We start from the raw sequence: 23,047 nt of genomic DNA on the forward strand, positions 1-23,047 counted from the left end.
AGAGATGGGGTTATGGGGGGGGGCAATATGGGGGGGTCCCAATATGGGGTATGGGGGATATGGGGCATGGGGGGGCAATATGGGGGGGGGGTCCCAATGGGTTTGGGGTTATGGGGGGGGGGGGCAATATGGGGTATGGGGTTATGGGGCATGGGGGGGCAATATGGGGGGGGGGTCCCAATATGGGGGGGGTCTCAATATGGGGATATGGGGGGGGTCCCAATATGGGGTATGGGGGATATGGGGCATGGGGGGGCAATATGGGGGGGATCCAATATGGGGTTATGGGGGGGGGCAATATGGGGGGGGGGTCTCAATATGGGGTTATGGGGGGGGGCAATATGGGGGGGGTCTCAATATGGGGTTATTGGGGGGGGGGGGGGTTAATATGGGGCTATGAGGGGTGTCTCAATATGGGGTATGGGGGGGTTATGGGGGGGCAATATGGGGTTATGCGGGGGGTCCAATATGGGGTTATGGGTGGGGGGCTATAGGGGGGTCCCAATATGGGGTCATGGGGGGGGGAAATATGGGGTATGGGGGGGGATATGGGGTATGGGGGGGGATATGGGGTTATTGGGGGGGGCAATATGGGGTTATAGGGGGGGTTATTTGGGGTGGGGTCCCAACGTGTTTTTGGGCTCCTTCCCCTTTAAGGCTGAACAACGACCTGTTGCTGTGGGAACCATCCGGACCCCCCCCCAATAATGAGCCCCCCTATGGGGCAGGACACGGCCCCCCCAGCAGGGACACCTTTAAACCCTGCACGGGGGGGGGGACAGGTGGGATATGGGGTCAATGGGGTCAATGGGGTCCTTATGGGGTCAAAGGGGTCTTTATGGGGTCAATGGGGTCCCTATGGGGGATATGGGGTCAATGGGGTCCTTATGGGGTCAATGGGGTCCTTATGGGGTCAATGGGGTCCCTATGGGATCAATGGGGTCACATTGGGGTCCTTATGGGGGCTGTGGGGTCCCTATGGGGGATGTGGGGTCAATGGGGTCCTTATGGGGTCCCTATGGGGGCTATGGGGTCAATGGGGTTCCTATGGGGGCTATGGGGTCACTTTGGGGTCCTTATGGGGGATATGGGGTCTCTATGGGGTCATTGGGGTCTCTATGGGGTCTCTGACACCTTTAAACCCTGCACGGGGGGGAGGACAGGTGGGATATGGGGTCAATGGGGTCCCTATGGGGGCTATGGGGTCACATTGGGGTCCTTATGGGGTCCCTATGGGGGATATGGGGTCCCCATAGGGTCACATTGGGGTCCTTATGGGGTCAATGGGTTCCCTATGGGGGCTATGGGGTCATATTGGGGTCCTTATGGGGTCCCTATGGGGGATATGGGGTCAATGGGGACCTTATGGGGTCAGTGGGGTCCCTATGGGATCAATGGGGTCACATTGGGGTCCTTATGGGGGATATGGGGTCTCTATGGGGTCTCTGACACCTTTAAACCCTGTACGGGGGGGGGGACAGGTGGGATATGGGGTCAATGGGGTCCTTATGGGGTCAATGGGGTCCCTATGGGGTCCTTATGGGGTCAATGGGGTCCCTATGGGGTCAATGGGGTCCTTATGGGGTCAATGGGGTCCCTATGGGATCAATGGGGTCACATTTGGGTCCTTATGGGGTTTTGGGATCCCTATGGGGGATATGGGGTCAATGGGTTCCCTATGGGGGATATGGGGTCACATTGGGGTCCTTATGGGGGTCAATGGGGTTCCTATGGGGGATATGGGGTCCCTATAGGGTCACATTGGGGTCCTTATGGGGGATATGGGGACTATGGGGGGATATGGGGTCAATGGGGACCTTATGGGGTCAATGGGGTCCCTGTGGGATCAATGGGGTCACATTGGGGTCCTTATGGGGGCTGTGGGGTCTCTATGGGGGATGTGGGGTCAATGGGGTCCTTATGGGGTCCCCTATGGGGGCTATGGGATCAATGGGGTTCCTATGGGGGCTATGGGGTCACTTTGGGGTCCTTATGGGGTCAGTGGGGTCCTTATGGGGGCTATGGGGTCACATTGGGGTCCTTATGGGGGCTATGGGGTTCCTATGGGGTCAGTGGGGTCCCTGTGGGATCAATGGGGTCACATTGGGGTCCTTATGGGGTCAATGGGGTCCCTATGGGGGATATGGGGTTCCTATAGGGTCACATTGGGGTCCTTATGGGGTCAATGGGGTCCCTATGGGGGATATGGGGTCAATGGGGTCCTTATGGGGTCAATGGGGTCCCTATGGGGTTAATGGGGTCTTATGGGGTCAATGGGGTTCCTATAAGGTCACATTGGGGTCCTTATGGGGGCTACGGGGTCTTTATGGGGTCAATGGGGTCCTTATGGGATCAATGGGGTCCCTATGGGGGATATGGGGTCCCAATGGGGGTATTGGGGTCTCTGGGGGGTCTCTATGGGGCATTGGGGTCCCTATGGGGTGTTGGGTTCTCTATGGGTGTATTGGGGTCTCTATGGGTGCAGTGGGGTCTCTATGGTGTCTCTATGGGTGTATTAGTAGGGCTATGCTAATGATATGCTAATCGTATGCTAATGAAGGCGCTGTCCACGAGGCTGGTGCTGAAGCAGCTGATGCTGCTATTGAAGGTGATGATGATGGTGATAATGAAGTTAATGATGATGAAGATAATGAAGATAATGAAGATGATGAAGATGATGATGATGATGATGATGATGATGATGATGATGAAGGCTCCCATAGCGGTTGGCTGGCCCTGCTGCTCTGCGTCAACAGGGGCCGAATCAGCGCGACCTGCAGCACCACGGTCTGGGATTGACCCCATAGACCCCATAGACCCCCCATAGACCCCCATAGACCCCATAGACCCCCCATAAACCCCCCATAGACCCCCATAGACCCCCATAGACCCCAATAGACCCCATAGACCCTCATAGACCCCCCATTGACCCCATAGACCCCATAGACCCCATAGACCCTCATAGACCCCCCATAGACCCCCCATAGACCCCCCATAGACCCTCATAGACCCCCCATAGACCCCCATAGACCCCCCATAGACCCCATAGACCCCCCATAGACCCCCATAGACCCCATAGACCCCATAGACCCCCATAGACCCCCATAGACCCCCCATAGACCCTCATAGACCCCCCATTGACCCCATAGACCCCATAGACCCTCATAGACCCCCATAGACCCCCCATAGACCCCCCATAGACCCTCATAGACCCCCATAGACCCTCAGACCCCCCATAGACCCCCATTAACCCCCATATCCCCCATATCCCCTGTATAACCCCATATCCCCCATATAACACCATTATTCCCCTATATAACCCCATTATTCCCCTATATAACCCCATATAACCCCATTATTCCCCTATATAACCCCATATAACCCCATTATTCCCCCATATAACCCCATTATTCCCCTATATAACCCCATATGACCCCATTATTCCCCTATATAACCCCATATAACCCCATTATTCCCCTCTATAACCCCATATAACCCCATTATTCCCCTCTATAACCCCATTATTCCCCTATATAACCCCATATAACCCCATTATTCCCCTATATAACCCCATATAACCCCATTATTCCCCTATATACCCCATATAACCCCATTATTCCCCTATATAACCCCATATAACCCCATTATTCCCCTATATAGCCCCATATAACCCCATTATTCCCCTATATAACCCCATATAACCCCATTATTCCCCTATATAACCCCATATAACCCCATTATTCCCCCATATAACCCCATTATTCCCCTATATAACCCCATATAACCCCATTATTCCCCTATATAACCCCATATAACCCCATTATTCCCCTATATAACCCCATATAACCCCATTATTCCCCTATATAACCCCATATAACCCCATATAACCCCATATATCCCCTATATAACCCCATATAACCCCATTATTCCCTATATAACCCCATATAACCCCATTGTTCCCTATAGGATCCCACATTGAGCTCCCTGCAGCTGGAGCTGTGGGGGGGCCGGCTGTGCACTATGGGGGGGCGCGGGGGGAGGAGCTCGACCGGCATCGAGGCTGAACGGATCCAGCTACTGTGTGCAGGTGGGACCTATAGGGACCCTATAGAAACCCTATAGAGACCCTATAGAGACGAGACACTATAGATACCCCATAGAGACACATAGAGATCCATAGGGACCCATACAGACCCCATTGAGATCAATAGAGCGACCCCTAGCGGCTCGGAGGACTCATTGCAATCCATAGGGATCATTAGTGCGCCCCCTAGCGGCTCGGAGGACTCATTGCAATCCATAGGGATCAATAGAGACCCCATTGAGATCAATAGAGCGCCCCCTAGCGGTTTGGAGGACTCATTGCAACCCATAGGGATTAATAGGGAGACATTGAGACCCCATAGAGACCCCATAGAGACCCCATAGAGACCCCATTGACCCCATAGAGACACATAGAGACCCACAGAGACCCCATAGAGACCCATAGAGACCCTATAGGGATCTACTGACCCCATAGGGACCCCATAGGGACCCCATAGTGCCCCACTGACCCCATATGGACCCCATTGGACTCCTTTAACCCCATAGGGTCCTACTGACCCCATAGGGACCCCATAGGAACCCCATATGGACCCCATAGGACTCCTTTAACCCCATAGGGACCCCATAGGGACCCCATAGGGACCCCATACGGACCCCATAAGGACCCCATAGGACTCCTTTAACCCCATAGGGACCCCATAGGGACCCCATAGGGACCCCATAGGGACCCCATAGCAACCCCACAGGGCCCCACTGACCCCATAGGGACCCCATAGGGACCCCATAGGGACCCCATAAGGACCCCATAGGACTCCTTTAACCCCATAGGGACCCCATAGGGACCCCATAGGGCCCCACTGACCCCATAGGGACCCCATAGGAACCCCATATGGACCCCATAGGACTCCTTTAACCTCATATGGACCCCATAGGGACCCCATAGGGACCCCATAGGACTCTTTTAACCCCATAGGGACCCCATAGGGACCCCATAGCAACCCCACAGGGCCCCACTGACCCCATAGGGACCCCATAGGGACCCCATAAGGACCCCATAGGACTCCTCTGGCCCCATAGGGACCCCACAGGGCCTCACTTGACCCCATAGGGCCCCACTGACCCCATAGGGACCCCATAGGAACCCCATATGGACCCCATAGGACTCCTTTAACCCCATAGGGACCCCATAGGGACCCCATAGGGACCCCATAGCAACCCCACAGGGCCCCACTGACCCCATAGGGACCCCATAGGGACCCCATAGCAACCCCACAGGGCCCCACTGACCCCATAGGGACCCCATAGGGACCCCATAAGGACCCCATAGGACTCCTCTGGCCCCATAGGGACCCCACAGGGCCTCACTTGACCCCATAGGGCCCCACTGACCCTATAGGACCCCATAGGGCCCCCATAGGGTCTCAGACAGACCCCACAGCCCTATGGGGTTCCTCATTGGGATTTGGGGTTTCTATTCCTTCCTACCCCCCCCCTTTCCCCTTATAGGGTCAGTGGAGGCCGATGTGGGGCTGGGGAACCTGGAGGTGCCTATAGGGCCGCCCCCCCCCCACCTGCACCCCACTGTGCTGCCATGGGACGACCCCAAACCCCCCCACCCCAAAACAAGGAGGATGTTGGGGGCGGCCGTCAAGGGGGAGTTAAAGGGGGACGTCAAGGTGGGTTATGGGGTGGGATATGGGGTTATGGGGTTATGGGGTTATGGGGTTATGGGGTGGGTTATGGGGTTATGGGGTTATGGGGTGGGATATGGGGTGGGATATGGGGTTATGGGGTTATGGGGTGGGTTATGGGGTTATGGGGTTATGGGGTGGGTTATGGGGTTATGGGGTTATGGGGTGGGATATGGGGTGGGATATGGGGTTATGGGGTTATGGGGTTATGGGGTGAGTTATGGGGTGGGATATGGGGTGGGTTAGGAGGTTATGGGTTATGGGGTGGGATATGGGGTTATGGGGTTATGGGGTTATGGGGTTATGGGGTGGGATATGGGGTTATGGGGTTATGGGGTGTGTTATGGGGTTATGGGGTGGGTTATGGGGTTATGGGGTGGGTTATGGGGTTATGGGGTTATGGGGTTATGGGGTTATGGGGTGTGTTATGGGGCTATGGGGTGTGTTATGGGGTGTGTTATGGGGCTATGAAGTGGTTATGGGGTGGGTATGGGGTTATAGGGTGGGTTATGGGGTTATGGGGTGTGTTATGGGGTTATGGGGTTATAGGGTTATGGGGTGGGTTATGGGGTTATGGGTTATGGGGTGGGCTATGGGGTTATGGGGTGTGTTATGGGGTTATAGGGTGGGTTATGGGGTTATGGGGTTATGGGGTTATGGGGTCACTTATGGGGTGGGATATGGGGTGGGATATGGGGTTATGGGGTTATGGGGTGTGTTATGGGGTTATGGGGTTATGGGGTTTGGGGTTATGGGGTTATAGGGTTATGGGGTTATGGGGTGGGTTATGGGGTTATGGGGTGTGTTATGGGGTTATGGGGTTATGGGGTTATGGGGTTATGGGGTTATGGGGTTATGGGGTGGGTTATGGGGTTATGGGGTTATGGGGTTTGGGGTTATGGGGTTATAGGGTTATGGGGTTATGGGGTGGGTTATGGGGTTATGGGGTGTGTTATGGGGTTATGGGGTTATGGGGTTATGGGGTTATGGGGTTATGGGGTGGGTTATGGGGTTATGGGGTTATGGGGTTATGGGGTTATGGGGTTATGGGGTGGGTTATGGGGTTATGGGGTTATGGGGTTATGGGGTTATGGGGTTATGGGGTGGGTTATGGGGTTATGGGGTTATGGGGTTATGGGGTTATGGGGTTATGGGGTGGGTTATGGGGTTATGGGGTTATGGGTTATGGGGTTATGGGGTTATGGGGTGGGTTATGGGGTTATGGGGTTATGGGGTGTGTTATGGGGTTATGGGGTTATGGGGTGTGTTATGGGGTTATGGGGTGGGATATGGGGTTATGGGGTTATGGGGCTATGGGAGGGGGGTTATGGGGTGGGTTATGGGGTTATGGGTTATGGGGTGGGTTATGGGGTTATGGGGTGGGATATGGGGTTATGGGGTTATGGGGCTGTGGGGTGGTTATGGGGTTATGGGGTGATTATGGGGTTATGGGGTTATGGGTTATGGGGTGTGTTATGGGGTTATGGGGTTATGGGTTATGGGGTTATGGGGTTATGGGGTTATAGGGTGGGGTTATGGGGTTATGGGGTTATGGGGTTATGGGGTGGGTTATGGGGTTATGGGTTATGGGGTGGGTTATGGGGTTATGGGGTTATAGGGTGGGGTTATGGGGTTATGGGGTTATGGGGTTATGGGGTGGGTTATGGGGTGGGATATGGGGTTATGGGGTTATGGGGTGGGTTATGGGGTTATGGGTTATGGGTTATGGGGTTATGGGGTTATGGGGTGATTATGGGGTTATGGGGTTATGGGGTTATGGGGTGATTATGGGGTTATGGGGTTATGGGGTTATGGGGTGGGATATGGGGTTATGGGGTTATGGGGTTATGGGTTATAGGGTTATGGGGTCACTTATGGGGTTATGGGGTGTGTTATGGGGTTATGGGGTGTGTTATGGGGTGTGTTATGGGGTTATGGGGTTATGGGTTATGGGTTATGGGGTGTGTTATGGGGTTATGGGGTGGGATATGGGGTGGGTATGGGGTTATGGGGTGGGTTATGGGGTTATGGGGTGGGTTATGGGGTTATGGGGTGGGTTATGGGGTTATGGGGTGGGTTATGGGGTTATGGGGTTATGGGGTGGGTTATGGGGTTATGGGGTGGGATATGGGGTTATGGGGTCACTTATGGGGTGGGATATGGGGTGGGATATGGAGTTATGGGGTTATGGGGCTATGGGGGGGGGGGTTATGGGGTGTGTTATGGGGTTATGGGGTGTGTTATGGGGTTATGGGGTGGGTTATGGGGTGGGTTATGGGGTTATGGGGTTATGGGGTGTGTTATGGGGTTATGGGGTGGGTATGGGGTTATGGGGGGGGGTTATGGGGTGGGTTATGGGGTTATGGGGTTATGGGGTTATGGGGTGGGTTATGGGGTTATGGGGTTATAGGGTGGGTTATGGGGTTATGGGGTGTGTTATGGGGTTATGGGGTGTGTTATGGGGTTATGGGGTGGGATATGGGGTTATGGGGTGTGTTATGGGGTTATGGGGTTATGGGGTTATGGGGTGGGTTATGGGGTTATGGGGTGGGTTATGGGGTTATGGGGTTATGGGGTTATAGGGTTATGGGGTGGGTTATGGGGTGATTATGGGGTTATGGGGTTATGGGGTGGGATATGGGGTTATGGGGTTGTTCTGGGGTCACTTATGGGATGGTTATTGGGTGGTTATGGGGTCATTTATGGGGTCACTTATGGGGTCACTTATGGGGTTGGTTATGGGTTGGTTATAGGGTCACTTATGGGGTGGTTATGGGGTGGTTATAGGGTCACTTATGAGGTGTTATGGGTCACTTATGGGGTGGTTATGGGGTCGGTTATGGGGTCACTTATGGGGTTGGTTATGGGGTCACTTATGGGGTGTTATGGGTCACTTATGGGGTCACTTATGGGGTGGTTATGGGGTCATTTATGGGGTCACTTATGGGGTGGTTATGGGTCATTTATGGGGTGGTTATGGGGTGGTTATAGGGTCTCTTATGGGGTGGTTATGGGACTATAGGGTCACTTATGGGGTGGTTATGGGGTCACTTATGGGGTGGTTATGGGGTCACTTATGGGGTGGTTATGGGGTCACTTATGGGGTGGTTATGGGGACACTTATGGGGTTGGTTATGGGGTGGTTATGGGGTTGGTTATGGGGTGGTTATGGGGTGGTTATGGGGTTGGTTATGGGGTGGTTATGGGGTCACTTATGGGGTCACTTATGGGGTCACTTATGGGGTGGTTATGGGGTGGTTATGGGTCACTTATGGGGTGTTATGGGTCACTTATGGGGTCACTTATGGGGTGGGTTATGGGGTTATGGGGTTATGGGGTGGTTATGGGGTCGGTTATGGGGTCACTTATGGGTTGGTTATGGGGTTGGTTATGGGTCACTTATGGGGTGGTTATGGGTCACTTATGGGGTCACTTATGGGGTGTGTGTGCTGCCCCATAGGAGCTGCTGGTGTCGGTGGTCCTGGAGGGGGCGATCGTACAGCACCAGCCTGAGCCCCCCCAGCAGCAATGGCACAAACAGGTGGGATTTGGGGTCTCCCTATTGGGGTCCCCCCATTTAGGGGGTCCCTCTTTGGGGTCTCCCTTTTAGGGTCCCCCCCTCCTCTGACCCCATTGTTTTTGGGGTCCCCCCCATATTAAGGTCTCTTAATGGGGTCCCCCCCATATTGGGGTCCCTTAATGGGGTCCCCCCCCCTCTGACCCCCTTGTTTTTGGGGTCCCCTTATATTGGGGTCCCTATATATCCCCCACCCCATATTGGGGTCCCTTAATGGGGTCCCCCCCAATTGGGGTCCCTTAATGGGGTCTCCCCCCCAATTGGGGTCCTTTTATGGGGTCCCCCCCCATATTGGGGTCCCTTTATGGGGTCTCCCCTATTGTGGGGTCTCTATATGGGGTCCCCCTCCCCCCAATTAGGGTCCCCCCCCTCTGACCCCATTGTTTTTGGGGTCCCCCCCCATATTAGGGTCTCTTAATGGGGTCCCCCCCATATTGGGGTCCCTTTATGGGGTCTCCCCCCCAATTGGGGTCCCTTAATGGGGTCCCCCCCCCCTCTGACCCCATTGTTTTTGGGTTCCCCCCCCATATTGGGGTCCCTATATATCCCCCCCCCATATTGGGGTCCCTTTATGGGGTCTCCCCTATTGTGGGGTCCCTATATGGGGTCCCTCCCCAATTAGGGTCCCTTAATGGGGTCCCCCCCGTCTGACCCCATTGTTTTTGGGGTCCCCCCCATTGGGGTCCCCCCCATTGGGGTCCCTTTATGGGGTCCCCCCCCCCTAATTAGGGTCCCCCCCCTTCTGATCCCATTGTTTTTGGGGTCCCCCCCATATTGGGGTCCCTTTATGGGGTCTCCCCCCCAATTGGGGTCCCTTAATGTGGTCCCCCCCCATATTGGGGTCCCTTTATGGGGTCTCCCCTATTGTGGGGTCTCTATATGGGATCCCCCCCCCCTCTGACCCCATTGTTTTTGGGGTCCCCCCCCATATTAGGGTCTCTTAATGGGGTCCCCCCCCCATTGGGGTCCCTTTATAGGGTCTCTCCCCCCATTGGGATCCCTTAATGGGGTCCTTTTATGGGGTCCCCCCCCATATTAGGGTCTTTTAGTGGGGTCCCCCTATTGTGGGGTCTCTATATGGGGTCCCCCCCCAATTAGGGTCCCCCCCATCTGACCCCATTGTTTTTGGGGTCCCCCCCCATTGGGGTCCCTTTATAGGGTCTCTCCCCCCAATTGGGGTCCCTTAATGGGGTCCCCCCCCTCCCAAGTGGGGTCCTTTTATGGGGTTCCCCCCATATTAGGGTCCCTTTATGGGGTCTCCCCTATTGTGGGGTCTCTATATGGGATCCCCCCCCTCTGACCCCATTGTTTTTGGGGTCCCCCCCCATATTAGGGTCTCTTAATGGGGTCCCCCTATATTGGGGTCCCTTTATAGGGTCTCCACCCCAATTGGGGTCCATTAATGGGGTCCCCCCCCATTGGGGTCCCTATATATCCCCCCCTATATTGGGGTCCCTTTATGGGGCCTCCCACCCCCAATTGGGGTCCCCATTTATGGGGTCCCCCCCCTCTGACCCCCTTGTTTTTGGGCTCCCCCCCATATCAGGGTCCCTTTATGGGGTCTCCCCTATTGTGGGGTCTCTATATGGGGTCCCCCCCCCCCTTCTGACCCCCTTGTTTTTGGGGTCCCCCCCATATTAGGGTCTCTTAATGGGGTCCCCCCCCAATTGGGGTCCCTTTATAGGGTCTGCCCCCCCAATTGGGGTCCCTTAATGGGGTCCCCCCCCATATTAGGGTCCCTTTATGGGGTCTCCCCTATTGTGGGGTCTCTATATGGGGTCCCCCCCCCACTGACCCCATTGTTTTTGGGGTCCCCCCCCATTGGGGTCTCTTTATGGGGTCCCCCCCCCCCTAATTAGGGTCCCCCCCTTCTGACCCCCTTGTTTTTGGGGTCCCCCCCCATTGGGGTCCCTTAATGGGGTCCCCTCCCATATTGGGGTCCCTTTATAGGGTCTCTCCCCCCATTGGGATCCCTTAATGGGGTCCTCCCCTCCCAATTGGGGTCCTTTTATGGGGTCCCCCCCCATTGGGGTCCCTTTATGGGGTCTCCCCTATTGTGGGGTCTCTATATGGTGTCCCCCCCCTCTGACCCCATTGTTTTTGGGGTCCCCCCCCATATTAGGGTCTCTTAATGGGGTCCCCCCCCATTGGGGTCCCTTAATGGGGTCCCCCCCCATTGGGGTCCCTTTATAGGGTCTCCCCCCCAATTGGGGTCCCTTAATGGGGTCCCCCTCCTCTGACCCCATTGTTTTTGGGGTCCCCCCCCATTGGGGTCCCTTAATGGGGTTCCCCCCCATATTAGGGTCCCTTTATGGGGTCTCCCCTATTGTGGGGTCTCTATATGGGGTCCCCCCCCTCTGATCCCCTTGTTTTTGGGTCCCCCCCCATATTAGGGTCCCTTAATGGGGTCCCCCCCCATTGGGGTCCCTTTATGGGGTCTCCCCTATTGTGGGGTCTCTATATGGTGTCCCCCCCCCTCTGACCCCATTGTTTTTGGGGTCCCCCCCCATATTGGGGTCCCTTTATAGGGTCTCTCCCCCCATTGGGATCTCTTAATAGGGTCCCCCCTTCCAATTGGGGTTCTTTTATGGGGTCTCCCCTATTGTGGGGTCCCTATATGGGGTCCCTCCCCAATTGGGGTCCCTTAATGGGGTCCCCCCCCTCTGACCCCATTGTTTTTGGGGTCCCCCCCCATATTGGGGTCCCTTTATGGGGTCTCCCCTATTGTGGGGTCTCTATATGGGGTGTCCCCCCCCCACTGACCCCATTGCTTTTGGGGTCCCCCCCCATATTAGGGTCTCTTAATGGGGTCCCCCCCATATTGGGGTCCCTTTATAGGGTCTCCACCCCAATTGGGGTCCATTAATGGGGTCCCCCCCCATTGGGGTCCCTATATATCCCCCCCTATATTGGGGTCCCTTTATGGGGCCTCCCACCCCCAATTGGGGTCCCCATTTATGGGGTCCCCCCCCTCTGACCCCCTTGTTTTTGGGCTCCCCCCCATATTAGGGTCCCTTTATGGGGTCTCCCCTATTGTGGGGTCTCTATATGGGGTCCCCCCCCCCCTTCTGACCCCCTTGTTTTTGGGGTCCCCCCCATATTAGGGTCTCTTAATGGGGTCCCCCCCCAATTGGGGTCCCTTTATAGGGTCTGCCCCCCCAATTGGGGTCCCTTAATGGGGTCCCCCCCCATATTAGGGTCCCTTTATGGGGTCTCCCCTATTGTGGGGTCTCTATATGGGGTCCCCCCCCCACTGACCCCATTGTTTTTGGGGTCCCCACCCATTGGGGTCCCTTTATGGGGTCTCTCCCCCCATTGGGATCCCTTAATGGGGTCCCCCCCCATTGGGGTCCCTTAATGGGGTTCCCCCCCATATTAGGGTCCCTTTATGGGGTCTCCCCTATTGTGGGGTCTCCATATGGGGTCCCCCCCCCCCTCTGACCCCATTGTTTTTGGGGTCCCCCCCCATATTAGGGTCCCTTTATGGGGTCTCCCCTATTGTGGGGTCCCTTTATGGTGCCCCTCCCCAATTGGGGTCCCTTAATGGGGTCCCCCCCTCTGACCCCTTGTTTTTGGGGTCCACCCCATATTAGGGTCTCTTAATGGGGTCCCCCCCATATTGGGGTCCCTTTATGGGGTCTCCCCCCCAATTGGGGTCCCTTAATGGGGTCCCCCCCCCCACTGACCCCCTTGTTTTTGGGGTCCCCCTATATTGGGGTCCCTATATATCCCCCCCCTATATTGGGGTCCCTTTATGGGGTCTCCCCTATTGTGGGGTCTCTATATGGGATCCCCCCCCCCCACTGACCCCCTTGTTTTTGGGGTCCCCCCCCAGCTGTTGGAGCTGCTGTGCCTGGAGGACGAGCCCATTTTGGGGTACAACCCCCCCACCCCCCTCACCCGGCTGCACCTGAACCTGCACCGCTGTGCTGCCCTATACAGGTGGGATATGGGGCAGCTATGGGGTGGGGTATGGGGCAGCTATGGGGCAGATGGGGGGGGATATGGGGCACTATGGGGTGGGGTATGGGGCAGCTATGGGGTGCTATGGGGTGGGATATGGGGTGGGATATGGGGCAGCTATGGGGTGGGGTATGGGGCAGATAGGGGGCAGATGGGGGGGGATATGGGGCAGCTATGGGGTGGGGTATGGGGCAGCTATGGGGTGGGGTATGGGGTGGGATATGGGGCAGATGGGGGGGATATGGGGCAGATGGGGGGGATATGGGGCAGTTATGGGGTGGGGTATGGGGGAGCTATGGGGTGGGATATGGGGTGGGATATGGGGGAGCTATGGGGTGCTATGGGGTGAGCTATGGGGTGGGATATGGGGCAGCTATGGGGTGCTATGGGGTGGGATATGGGGCAGATAGGGGGGGATTTGGGGCACTATGGGTCTCTATGGGGTGCCATGAGTCTCTATGGGGCGCTATGGGGTGGGATATGGGGCAGCTATGGGGTGGGGTATGGGGTGGGATATGGGGCAGATGGGGGGGATATGGGGCAGATGGGGGGGATATGGGGCAGTTATGGGGTGGGATATGGGTCTCTATGGGGTCTCTGTGGGGCGCTATGGGGTGAGATATGGGGTGGGATATGGGGCAGCTATGGGGTGGGGTATGGGGTGGGATATGGGGCAGATGGGGGATTTGGGGCACTATGGGTCTCTCTGGGGTGCCATGAGTCTCTATGGGGCGCTATGGGGTGGGATATGGGGCAGCTATGGGGTGCTATGGGGTGGGATATGGGGTGGGATATGGGGCAGATGGGGGGGATATGGGGCAGTTATGGGGTGGGATATGGGTCTCTATGGGGTCTCTGTGGGGCGGTATGGGGTGGGATATGGGGCAGATGGGGGGGATTTGGGGCACTATGAGTCTCTATGGGGTGCCATGAGTCTCTATGGGGCACTAGGGGATGGGATATGGGGTGCTATGGGTCTCTATGGGGTCTCTATGTGTCTCTATGGGGCTCTGTGGGGCGCTATGGGGTGGGATATGGGGCAGATGGGGGGATATGGGCCACTGTGGGTCTCTATGGGGTCTCTATGGGTCTCTATGGGGACAAATGGGTCTATATGGGGTTTCTATGGGGGCAATGGGGGTCTCTATGTGTCCCTATGCGTCCCTATGTGTCTCTATGTGTCTCTATGTGTCCCTATGTGTCCCTATGGGTCCCTATGGGTCACTATGGGTCTCTATGTGTCCCTATGTGTCCCTATGTGTCCCTATGTGTCTCTATGGGGTCCCTATGGGTCACTATGGGTCTCTATGTATCTCTATGGGTCCCTATGTGTCCCTATGGATCCCTATGGGTCTCTATGGGTTCCTATGGGTCTCTATGGGTCTCTATGTGTCCCTATGGGTCCCTATGTGTCTCTATGGGTCCCTATGTGTCTCTATGGGTCCCTATGTGTCTCTATGTGTCCCTATGGGTCTCTATGGGATCCCTATGTGTCCCTATGGGTCTCTATGGGGTCCCTATGGGTCCCTATGGGTCTCTATGGGTCCCTATGTGTCCCTATATGACCCTGGTCCCTCGTTGCCCCCCAGGCCCCCCCCGCTGCCCCTCCATGTTTTACTCACAGCCGAAACCATCAGCGTCAGCTGCTGCCCCACACATGGCAGCACCAGCAGCGTCAGGTAAGAGATGTGGGGAGATATGGGGTGATGTGGGGCTCTATGGGGCTCTATAGGGAGCTATGGGGTGCTATGGGGTGATATGGGGTGATGTGAGGCTCTGTGGGGTTCTATAGGGAGTAATGGGGCTCTGTGGGCCACTGTGGGGAGCTATGGGGTTCTATGGGGTTCTACGGGGAGCTATAGGGCTCTAAGGGGCTCTATGGGTCCCGATGGGTCCCTATGGGGCTCTATGGGTCCCTATGGGTCCCTATGGGGCTCTGTGGGGCGCTATGGATCCCTATGGGTCCCTATGGGTCCCTATGGGTCCCTATGGGGCTCTATGGGTCCCTATGGGTCCCTATGGGGCTCTATGGGTCCCTATGGGTCCCGATGGGGCTCTATGGAGCTCTGTGGGTCCCTATGGGTCCCTATGGGGCTCTGTGGGGCGCTATGGGTCCCTATGGGGCTCTATGGGTCCCTATGGGTCCCTATGGGTCCCTATGGGGCTCTATGGGTCCCTATGGGGCTCTATGGGTCCCTATGTGTCCCTATGGGGCTCTATGGATCCCTATGGGGCGCTATGGGGCGCTATGGGTCCCTATGGGTCCCTATGGGTCCCTATGGGGCGCTATGGGGCGCTATGGGTCCCTATGGGGCGCTATGGGGCTCTATGGGGCGCTATGGGATGCTATGTGTCCCTATGGGGCGCTATGGGGCGCTATGGGTCCCTATGGGTCCCTATGGGGCTCTATGGGGCGCTATGGGTCCCTATGGGTCCCTATGGGGCGCTATGGGTCCCTGTGGGTCTCTATGGGGCGCTATGGGTCCCTATGGGGCGCTATGGGGCGCTATGGGTCCCTATGGGTCCCTATGGGGCTCTATGGGTCCCTATGGGTCCCTATGGGGCTCTATGGGGCGCTATGGGTCCCTATGGGTCCCTATGGGGCTCTATGGGGCGCTATGGGTCCCTATGGGTCCCTATGGGGCTCTATGGGGCGCTATGGGGCGCTATGGGGCTGCTCTTCAGGCTGCTGGTTGACGACGGGGCGCTGCTCCTCACTGAGAAGTGCCAGGGGGAGCTGGAGCTGCAGAAAGGTGAGACCCCAAAAAGGACCAAAATCACCCCAAAAACACCCTAAAATGACCCCAAAAAGGCCCTAAATGACCCCATAGAGACCCCACTGACCCCATAGAGACCCCACTGACCCCATAGAGACCCATTGACCCCATAGAGACCCCATTGACCCCATAGAGACCCCACTGACCCTATAGTGATCTCAGTGCCCCATTGACCCCATAAAGGCCCCATTGACCCCATAGAGACCCCAACGACCCCATAAAGACCCCAAAGCCCCATAGGGACCCCACTGACCCCATAGAGACCCCACTGACCCTATAGTGATCTCAGTGCCCCATAGAGACCCCATTGACCCCATAGAGACCCCATTGACCCCATAAAGACCCCATTGACCCCATAGAGACCCCAAAGCCCCATAGAGACCCCACTGACCCCATAGAGACCCCATTGACCCCATAAAGACCCCATTGACCCCATAGAGACCACATTGACCCCATAGAGACCCATTGACCCCATAGAGACCCCAAAGCCCCATAGAGACCCCACTGACCCCATAGAGACCCCATTGACCCCATAGAGACCCCATTGACCCCATAGAGACCCATTGACCCCATAGAGACCCCACTGACCCCATAGAGACCCCACTGACCCCATAGAGACCCCACTGACCCCATAGAGACCCCATTATCCCCATAGAGACCCTATTGACCCCATAAAGACCCCATTGACCCCATAGAGACCCCACTGACCCCATAGAGACCCCATTGACCCCATAGAGACCCCACTGACCCCATAGAGACACCACTGACCCCATAGAGACCCCATTGACCCCATAGAGACCCCACTGACCCCATAGAGACCCCATTGACCCCATAGAGACCCCACTGACCCCATAGATTTTGTGTGTGTCCTGGACGTGGATTTGCTGGAGCTTCAGTTCAGCACCTGGAAGGGAAACGGCGCCGATGTGGGGCAGCACCAGGTCAGTTATGGGGCAGCTGTGGGGCAGATGTGGGGCTATGGGTCTCTATGGGGTGCCTATGGGGTCCCTATGGGTCTCTATGGGGTGCCTATGGGGTCTCTGTGGGTCTCTGTGGGTCCCTATGGGTCCCTATGGGTCTCTATGGGTCTCTATGGGTTCCTGTGGGTCCCTGTGGGTCCCTATGGGTCCCTATGGGGTCCCTATGGGTCTCTATAGGTCCCTATGGGTCCCTATGTGTCTCTATGTGTCTCTGTGGGTCCCTATGTGGTCTCTATGGGTCTCTATGTGTCTCTATGTGTCTCTATGGGTCCCTATGTGGTCTCTATGGGTCTCTATGTGTCTCTATGGGTCCCTATGGGTTCCTATGGGTCTCTATAGGTCTCTATGGGTCCCTATGGGTCCCTATGGGTCTCTATGGGTCGCTATGGGTCCCTATGGGGTCCCTATGGGTCCCTATGGGTCTCTATGGGTCCCTATGGGTCTCTATGTGTCCCTATGGGTCTCTATGGGTCTCTATGTGTCCCTATGGGTCCCTATGTGTCTCTATGGGTCTCTATGGGTCTCTATGGGTCTCTATGGGTCTCTATGGGTCCCTATGTGTCTCTATGGGTCTCTATGGGTCTCTATGGGTCTCTATGGGTCTCTATGGGTCCCTATGTGTCTCTATGGGTCCCTATGTGTCTCTATGGGTCCCTATGTGTCTCTATGGGTCCCTATGGGTCTCTATGGGTCTCTATGGGTCCCTATGGGTCTCTATGGGTCTCTATGGGTCCCTATGGGTCTCTATGGGGTCTGTATGTGTTTCTATGGGTCCTCAGCCCCCCATGGAGCTCCGTGCTGCCCCATTGCGGCTCCGCGCTCGTTCCTGCCCCGACAGCACCGCAGCCATCGTCCGGCTGGTGAGGCACCTGGGGGCACCCGGACCCACAGCCGGACCCACAAGTGGACCCACAACTGGACCCACAAGTGGACCCACAACCGGACCCATAAGTGGACCCATAAGTGGACACACAACCAGACCCACAAGTGGACCCACAACTGGACCCATAAGTGGACCCACGGCTGAACCCATAGCTGGACCCACAACTGGACCCACAGCCAGCTGTGGGCACCCCAAAGTGGGTCTGGGGGGGGATATGGGGCCCCAAAGTGGGGCTGGGGGGGGGTTTGGGGCCACATAGTGACCCCATAATGGGTCTGGGGGGACATATGGGGCCCCAAAGTGGGTCTGGGGGGTGTTTGGGACCCCATAGTGAGCCCTATGTGGGTCTAGGGGGGATGTGGGACCCCCAAAGTGGGTCTGGGGGAGATATGGGGCCACATAGTGACCCCATAATGGGTATTGGGGAATATATGGGGCCCCATAGTAACCCCTATGTGGGTCTGGGGGGGGATATGGGGCCCCATAGTGACCCCTATGTGGGTCTGGGGGGGATATGGGACCCCATAATGGGTCTGGGGGGGATATGGGGCCCCATAATGACCCCTATGTGGGTCTGGGGGGGGATATGGGGCCCCATAGTGAGCCCTATGTGGGTCTAGGGGGGATGTGGGACCCCAGAGTGGGTCTGGGGGAGATATGGGGCCCCATAGTGACCCTATAATAGGTATGGGGGGGACATGGGGCCCCATAGTGACCCCTATGTGGGTCTGGGGGGGGATATGGGGCCCCATAGTGACCCCTATGTGGGTCTGGGGGGGGATATGGGGCCCCATAGTGACCCCTATGTGGGTCTGGGGGGGATATGGGACCCCATAGTGACCCCTATGTGGGTCTGGGGGGGGATATGGGACCCCATAATGGGTCTGGGGGGGATATGGGACCCCAAAGTGGGTCTGGGGGGGGATATGGGACCCCATAGTGACCCTATAATAGGTATGGGGGGACATGGGGCCCTATAGTGACCCCATAATGGGTGTGGGGGGGGTATGGGATCCATCTGTGGGTCTGTGTCCCCCCCATAGCGCCCCCCGCCCCCCCCCAGCGCCCCCACGGCAGCGGTGAATCAACGGGATCTAATGGACGCCCTCCAGGACCCCCCCCAGCCCCACAGCGCCCCACAGCACCACGGTATGGGGGGCAAATGTGGGGCTGGGGGGGGGGTAATTATGGGTCCTGGGGGGGTAATAATGGATCCTGGGGGGGCAAATGTGGGGCTGGGGGGGCAGTTATGGGTCTGGGGGGGGCAAATATGGGATGGAGGGGGGCAATTATGGGTCCTGGGGGGCAGATGTGGGTCTGGGGGGGGGCAGTTATGGGTCCTGGGGGGGGCAAATATGGGATGGGGGGGGCAGATGTGGGTCTGGGGGGGTAATTATGGGTCCTGGGGGGGCACTTATGGGTCTGGGGGTGGCAAATATGGGATGGGGGGGGCAGTTGTGGGTCTGGGGGGGGGCAAATATGGGATGGGGGGGCAGATATGGGTCTGGGGGGCAGATGTGGGTCTGGGGGGGGCAGTTATGGGTCCTGAGGGGGGCAAATATGGGTCTGTGGGGGCAGATATGGGATGGAGGGGGGCAGATGTGGGTCTGGGGGGGGCAGATGTGGGTCCTGGGGGGGGCAAATATGGGATGGGGGGGACAGTTGTGGGTCTGGGGGACAAATATGGGTCTGGGGGTGGCAAATATGGGATTGGGGGGGGGCAGTTGTGGGTCTGGGGGGGTAATAATGGATCCTGGAGGGGCACTTATGGGTCTGGGGGGGTAATAATGGATCCTGGGGGGGCACTTATGGGTCTGGGGGGGTAATAATGGATCCTGGAGGGCCACTTATGGGTCTGGGGGGGTAATAATGGATCCTGGGGGGGCACTTATGGGTCTGGGGGGGTCATTAACATCCATTTCTTCCCCCCCCCCCCCCCCTTTAAATCAGCCGCCCCCCCCCTGCCCCCCCCCCCCGTCTCCATGTATCTCTTCCCAGGGGAGGGGGGCCCAATAATGGGGGGGGGCTGCCCCATAGCGGGACCCCCCCCCACCCCAGCCCCACAACCTGCCCCCCCCCCCCCCATAACAACAACAACGGAGCCCGATGGATTCTGCATCATTGAGGCCCCCCCCCACAGCGAGGACAGGGTGAGTGGGGGGGGGGGGCTTAAAATGGGGGGGGGTAATGGGGTCCTATGGGGTTTAATGGGGGGGGGGGGCAACAAGGTTCTATAGTGTTTAATGGGGGGGGGCAATAGGGTCCTATAGGGTTTAATGGGGGGGGGACAATCGATGGGGTCCTATGGGGTTTAATGGGGGGGGCAATGGGGTCCTATAGGGTTTAATGGGGGGGGCAATGAGGTCCTATAGGGTTTAATGGGGGGGGGGCAATCAATGGGGTCCTATAGGGTTTAATGGGGGGGGGCAATTAATGGGGTCCTATAGGGTTTAATGGGGGGGGGCAATAAGGTCCTATAGGGTTTAATGGGGGGGGGCAATTAATGGGGTCCTATAGGGTTTAATGGGGGGGGGCAATAAGGTCCTATAGGGTTTAATGGTGGGGGGGCAATGGGGTCCTATAGGGTTTAATGGGGGGGGGGCAATAGGGTCCTATAGGGTTTAATGGGGGGGGGGGGGGTCAATCAATGGGGTCCTATAGGGTTTAATTGGGGGGGGGCAATCAATGGGGCCCTATGGGTTTTAATGGGGGGGCAATAAGGTCCTATAGGGTTTAATGGGGGGGGGCAATTAATGGGGTCCTATGGGGTTTAATGGGGGGGGGGGCGTTAAAATGGGAGGGGGGGCAATGGGGTCCTATAGGGTTTAATGGGGGGGGGGCAATCAATGGGGTCCTATAGGGTTTAATGGGGGGGGGGTCAATCAGTGGGGTCCTATAGGGTTTAATGGGGGGGGGCATTAAAATGGGGTCCTATAGGGTTTAATGGGGGGGGGGGCAATCAATGGGGTCCTATGGGGTTTAATGGGGGGGGGGCTATAAGGTTCTATAGGATTTAATGGGAGGGGGGGGGTAATCAATGGGGTCCTATAGGGTTTAATGGGGGGGGGGTAATCAATGGGGTCCTATAGGGTTTAATGGGGGGGGGGCAATCAATGGGGTCCTATAGGGTTTAATGGGGGGGGGGGCAATTAATGGGGTCCTATAAGGTTTAATGGGGGGGGCAATGAGGTCCTATAGGATTTAATGGGGGGGGGAGGGGGAAATCAATGGGGTCCTATGGGGTTTAATGGGGGGGGGGCAATGAATGGGGTCCTATAGGGTTTAATGGGGGGGAGGGGGGCATTAAAATGGGGGGCAATGGGGTCCTATAGGGTTTAATGGGGGGGGGGCAATCAATGGGGTCCTATAGGGTTTAATGGGGGGGTGGGGCAATCAATGGGGTCCTATGGGGTTTAATGGGGGGGGGGGCATTAAAATGGGGTCCTATAGGGTTTAATGGGGGGGGTAATCAATGGGGTCCTATAGGGTTTAATGGGGGGGGGGCAATAGGGTCCTATAGGGTTTAATGGGGGGGGGGGCAATCAATGGGGTCCTATAGGGTTTAATTGGGGGGGGGGGCAATCAATGGGGTCCTATAGGGTTTAATGGGGGGGGGGCAATCAATGGGGTCCTATAGGGTTTAATGGGGGGGGGGGGTCAATCAGTGGGGTCCTATAGGGTTTAATGGGGGGGGGCATTAAAATGGGGTCCTATAGGGTTTAATGGGGGGGGGTGCAATCAATGGGGTCCTATGGGGTTTAATGGGGGGGGGGCTATAAGGTTCTATAGGATTTAATGGGAGGGGGGGGGTAATCAATGGGGTCCTATAGGGTTTAATGGGGGGGGGGGCAATCAATGGGGTCCTATAGGGTTTAATGGGGGGAGCAATTAATGGGGTCCTATGGGGTTTAATGGGGGGGGGGCAATGAATGGGGTCCTATAGGGTTTAATGGGGGGGAGGGGGGCATTAAAATGGGGGGCAATGGGGTCCTATAGGGTTTAATGGGGGGGGGGGCAATCAATGGGGTCCTATAGGGTTTAATGGGGGGGTGGGGCAATCAATGGGGTCCTATGGGGTTTAATGGGGGGGGGGGCATTAAAATGGGGTCCTATAGGGTTTAATGGGGGGGGTAATCAATGGGGTCCTATAGGGTTTAATGGGGGGGGGGGCAATAGGGTCCTATAGGGTTTAATGGGGGGGGGGGCAATCAATGGGGTCCTATAGGGTTTAATTGGGGGGGGGGGCAATCAATGGGGTCCTATAGGGTTTAATGGGGGGGGGGCAATCAATGGGGTCCTATAGGGTTTAATGGGGGGGGGGGTCAATCAGTGGGGTCCTATAGGGTTTAATGGGGGGGGGGCATTAAAATGGGGTCCTATAGGGTTTAATGGGGGGGGGTGCAATCAATGGGGTCCTATGGGGTTTAATGGGGGGGGGGCTATAAGGTTCTATAGGATTTAATGGGAGGGGGGGGGTAATCAATGGGGTCCTATAGGGTTTAATGGGGGGGGGGGCAATCAATGGGGTCCTATAGGGTTTAATGGGGGGAGCAATTAATGGGGTCCTATGGGGTTTAATGGGGGGGGGGCAATGAATGGGGTCCTATAGGGTTTAATGGGGGGGGGGGCAATTAATGGGGTCCTATAAGGTTTAATGGGGGGGGCAATGAGGTCCTATAGGATTTAATGGGGGGGGGAGGGGGAAATCAATGGGGTCCTATGGGGTTTAATGGGGGGGGGGCAATGAATGGGGTCCTATAGGGTTTAATGGGGGGGAGGGGGGCATTAAAATGGGGGGCAATGGGGTCCTATAGGGTTTAATGGGGGGGGGGCAATCAATGGGGTCCTATAGGGTTTAATGGGGGGGGGTAATCAATGGGGTCCTATGGGGTTTAATGGGGGGGGGGCAATCAATGGGGTCCTATGGGGTTTAATGGGGGGGCAATGGGGCCATTAGAGTCTATTTGGGGGGGGGTCCCATTGAGTTCAATGGAGGGGGGGGGCACTGGGGCTCCCATTGTGTTTAATGGGGGGGGGGGGGGGCACTGTTTCCCATTGAATCCTATGGACTTTGGGGGGGGTGTAGAATGAAACCACCGTGTCCTATGGGTGTGTGGGGGTCTTGTGAAGCC

The 23,047-nt window shown here is 56.7% G+C and overlaps 1 protein-coding gene across 1 annotated transcript; it reads left to right on the forward strand.

Moving 5' to 3' along the window:
• Positions 1 to 585: 585 nt before the first annotated feature.
• Positions 586 to 23,043, forward strand: LOC146751026 (autophagy-related protein 2 homolog A-like). Its single transcript, XM_085535762.1, has 12 exons — positions 586 to 782; positions 2,561 to 2,787; positions 3,967 to 4,087; positions 5,551 to 5,720; positions 9,196 to 9,276; positions 13,148 to 13,254; positions 14,865 to 14,954; positions 15,961 to 16,028; positions 16,908 to 16,993; positions 18,959 to 19,064; positions 19,866 to 20,065; positions 23,002 to 23,043. The coding sequence occupies exons 3-12, from the start codon at positions 4,021 to 4,023 to the stop codon at positions 23,041 to 23,043; spliced, it is 1,017 nt and encodes a 338-aa protein (XP_085391888.1). The 5' UTR covers positions 586 to 782; positions 2,561 to 2,787; positions 3,967 to 4,020.
• Positions 23,044 to 23,047: the final 4 nt, after the last annotated feature.

The sequence above is a fragment of the Coturnix japonica genome, unplaced genomic scaffold, assembly GCF_054131305.1.
Source record: "Coturnix japonica strain WE unplaced genomic scaffold, WE-NBRP24 Scf174, whole genome shotgun sequence".
Taxonomy (NCBI): Eukaryota; Metazoa; Chordata; class Aves; order Galliformes; family Phasianidae; genus Coturnix; species Coturnix japonica.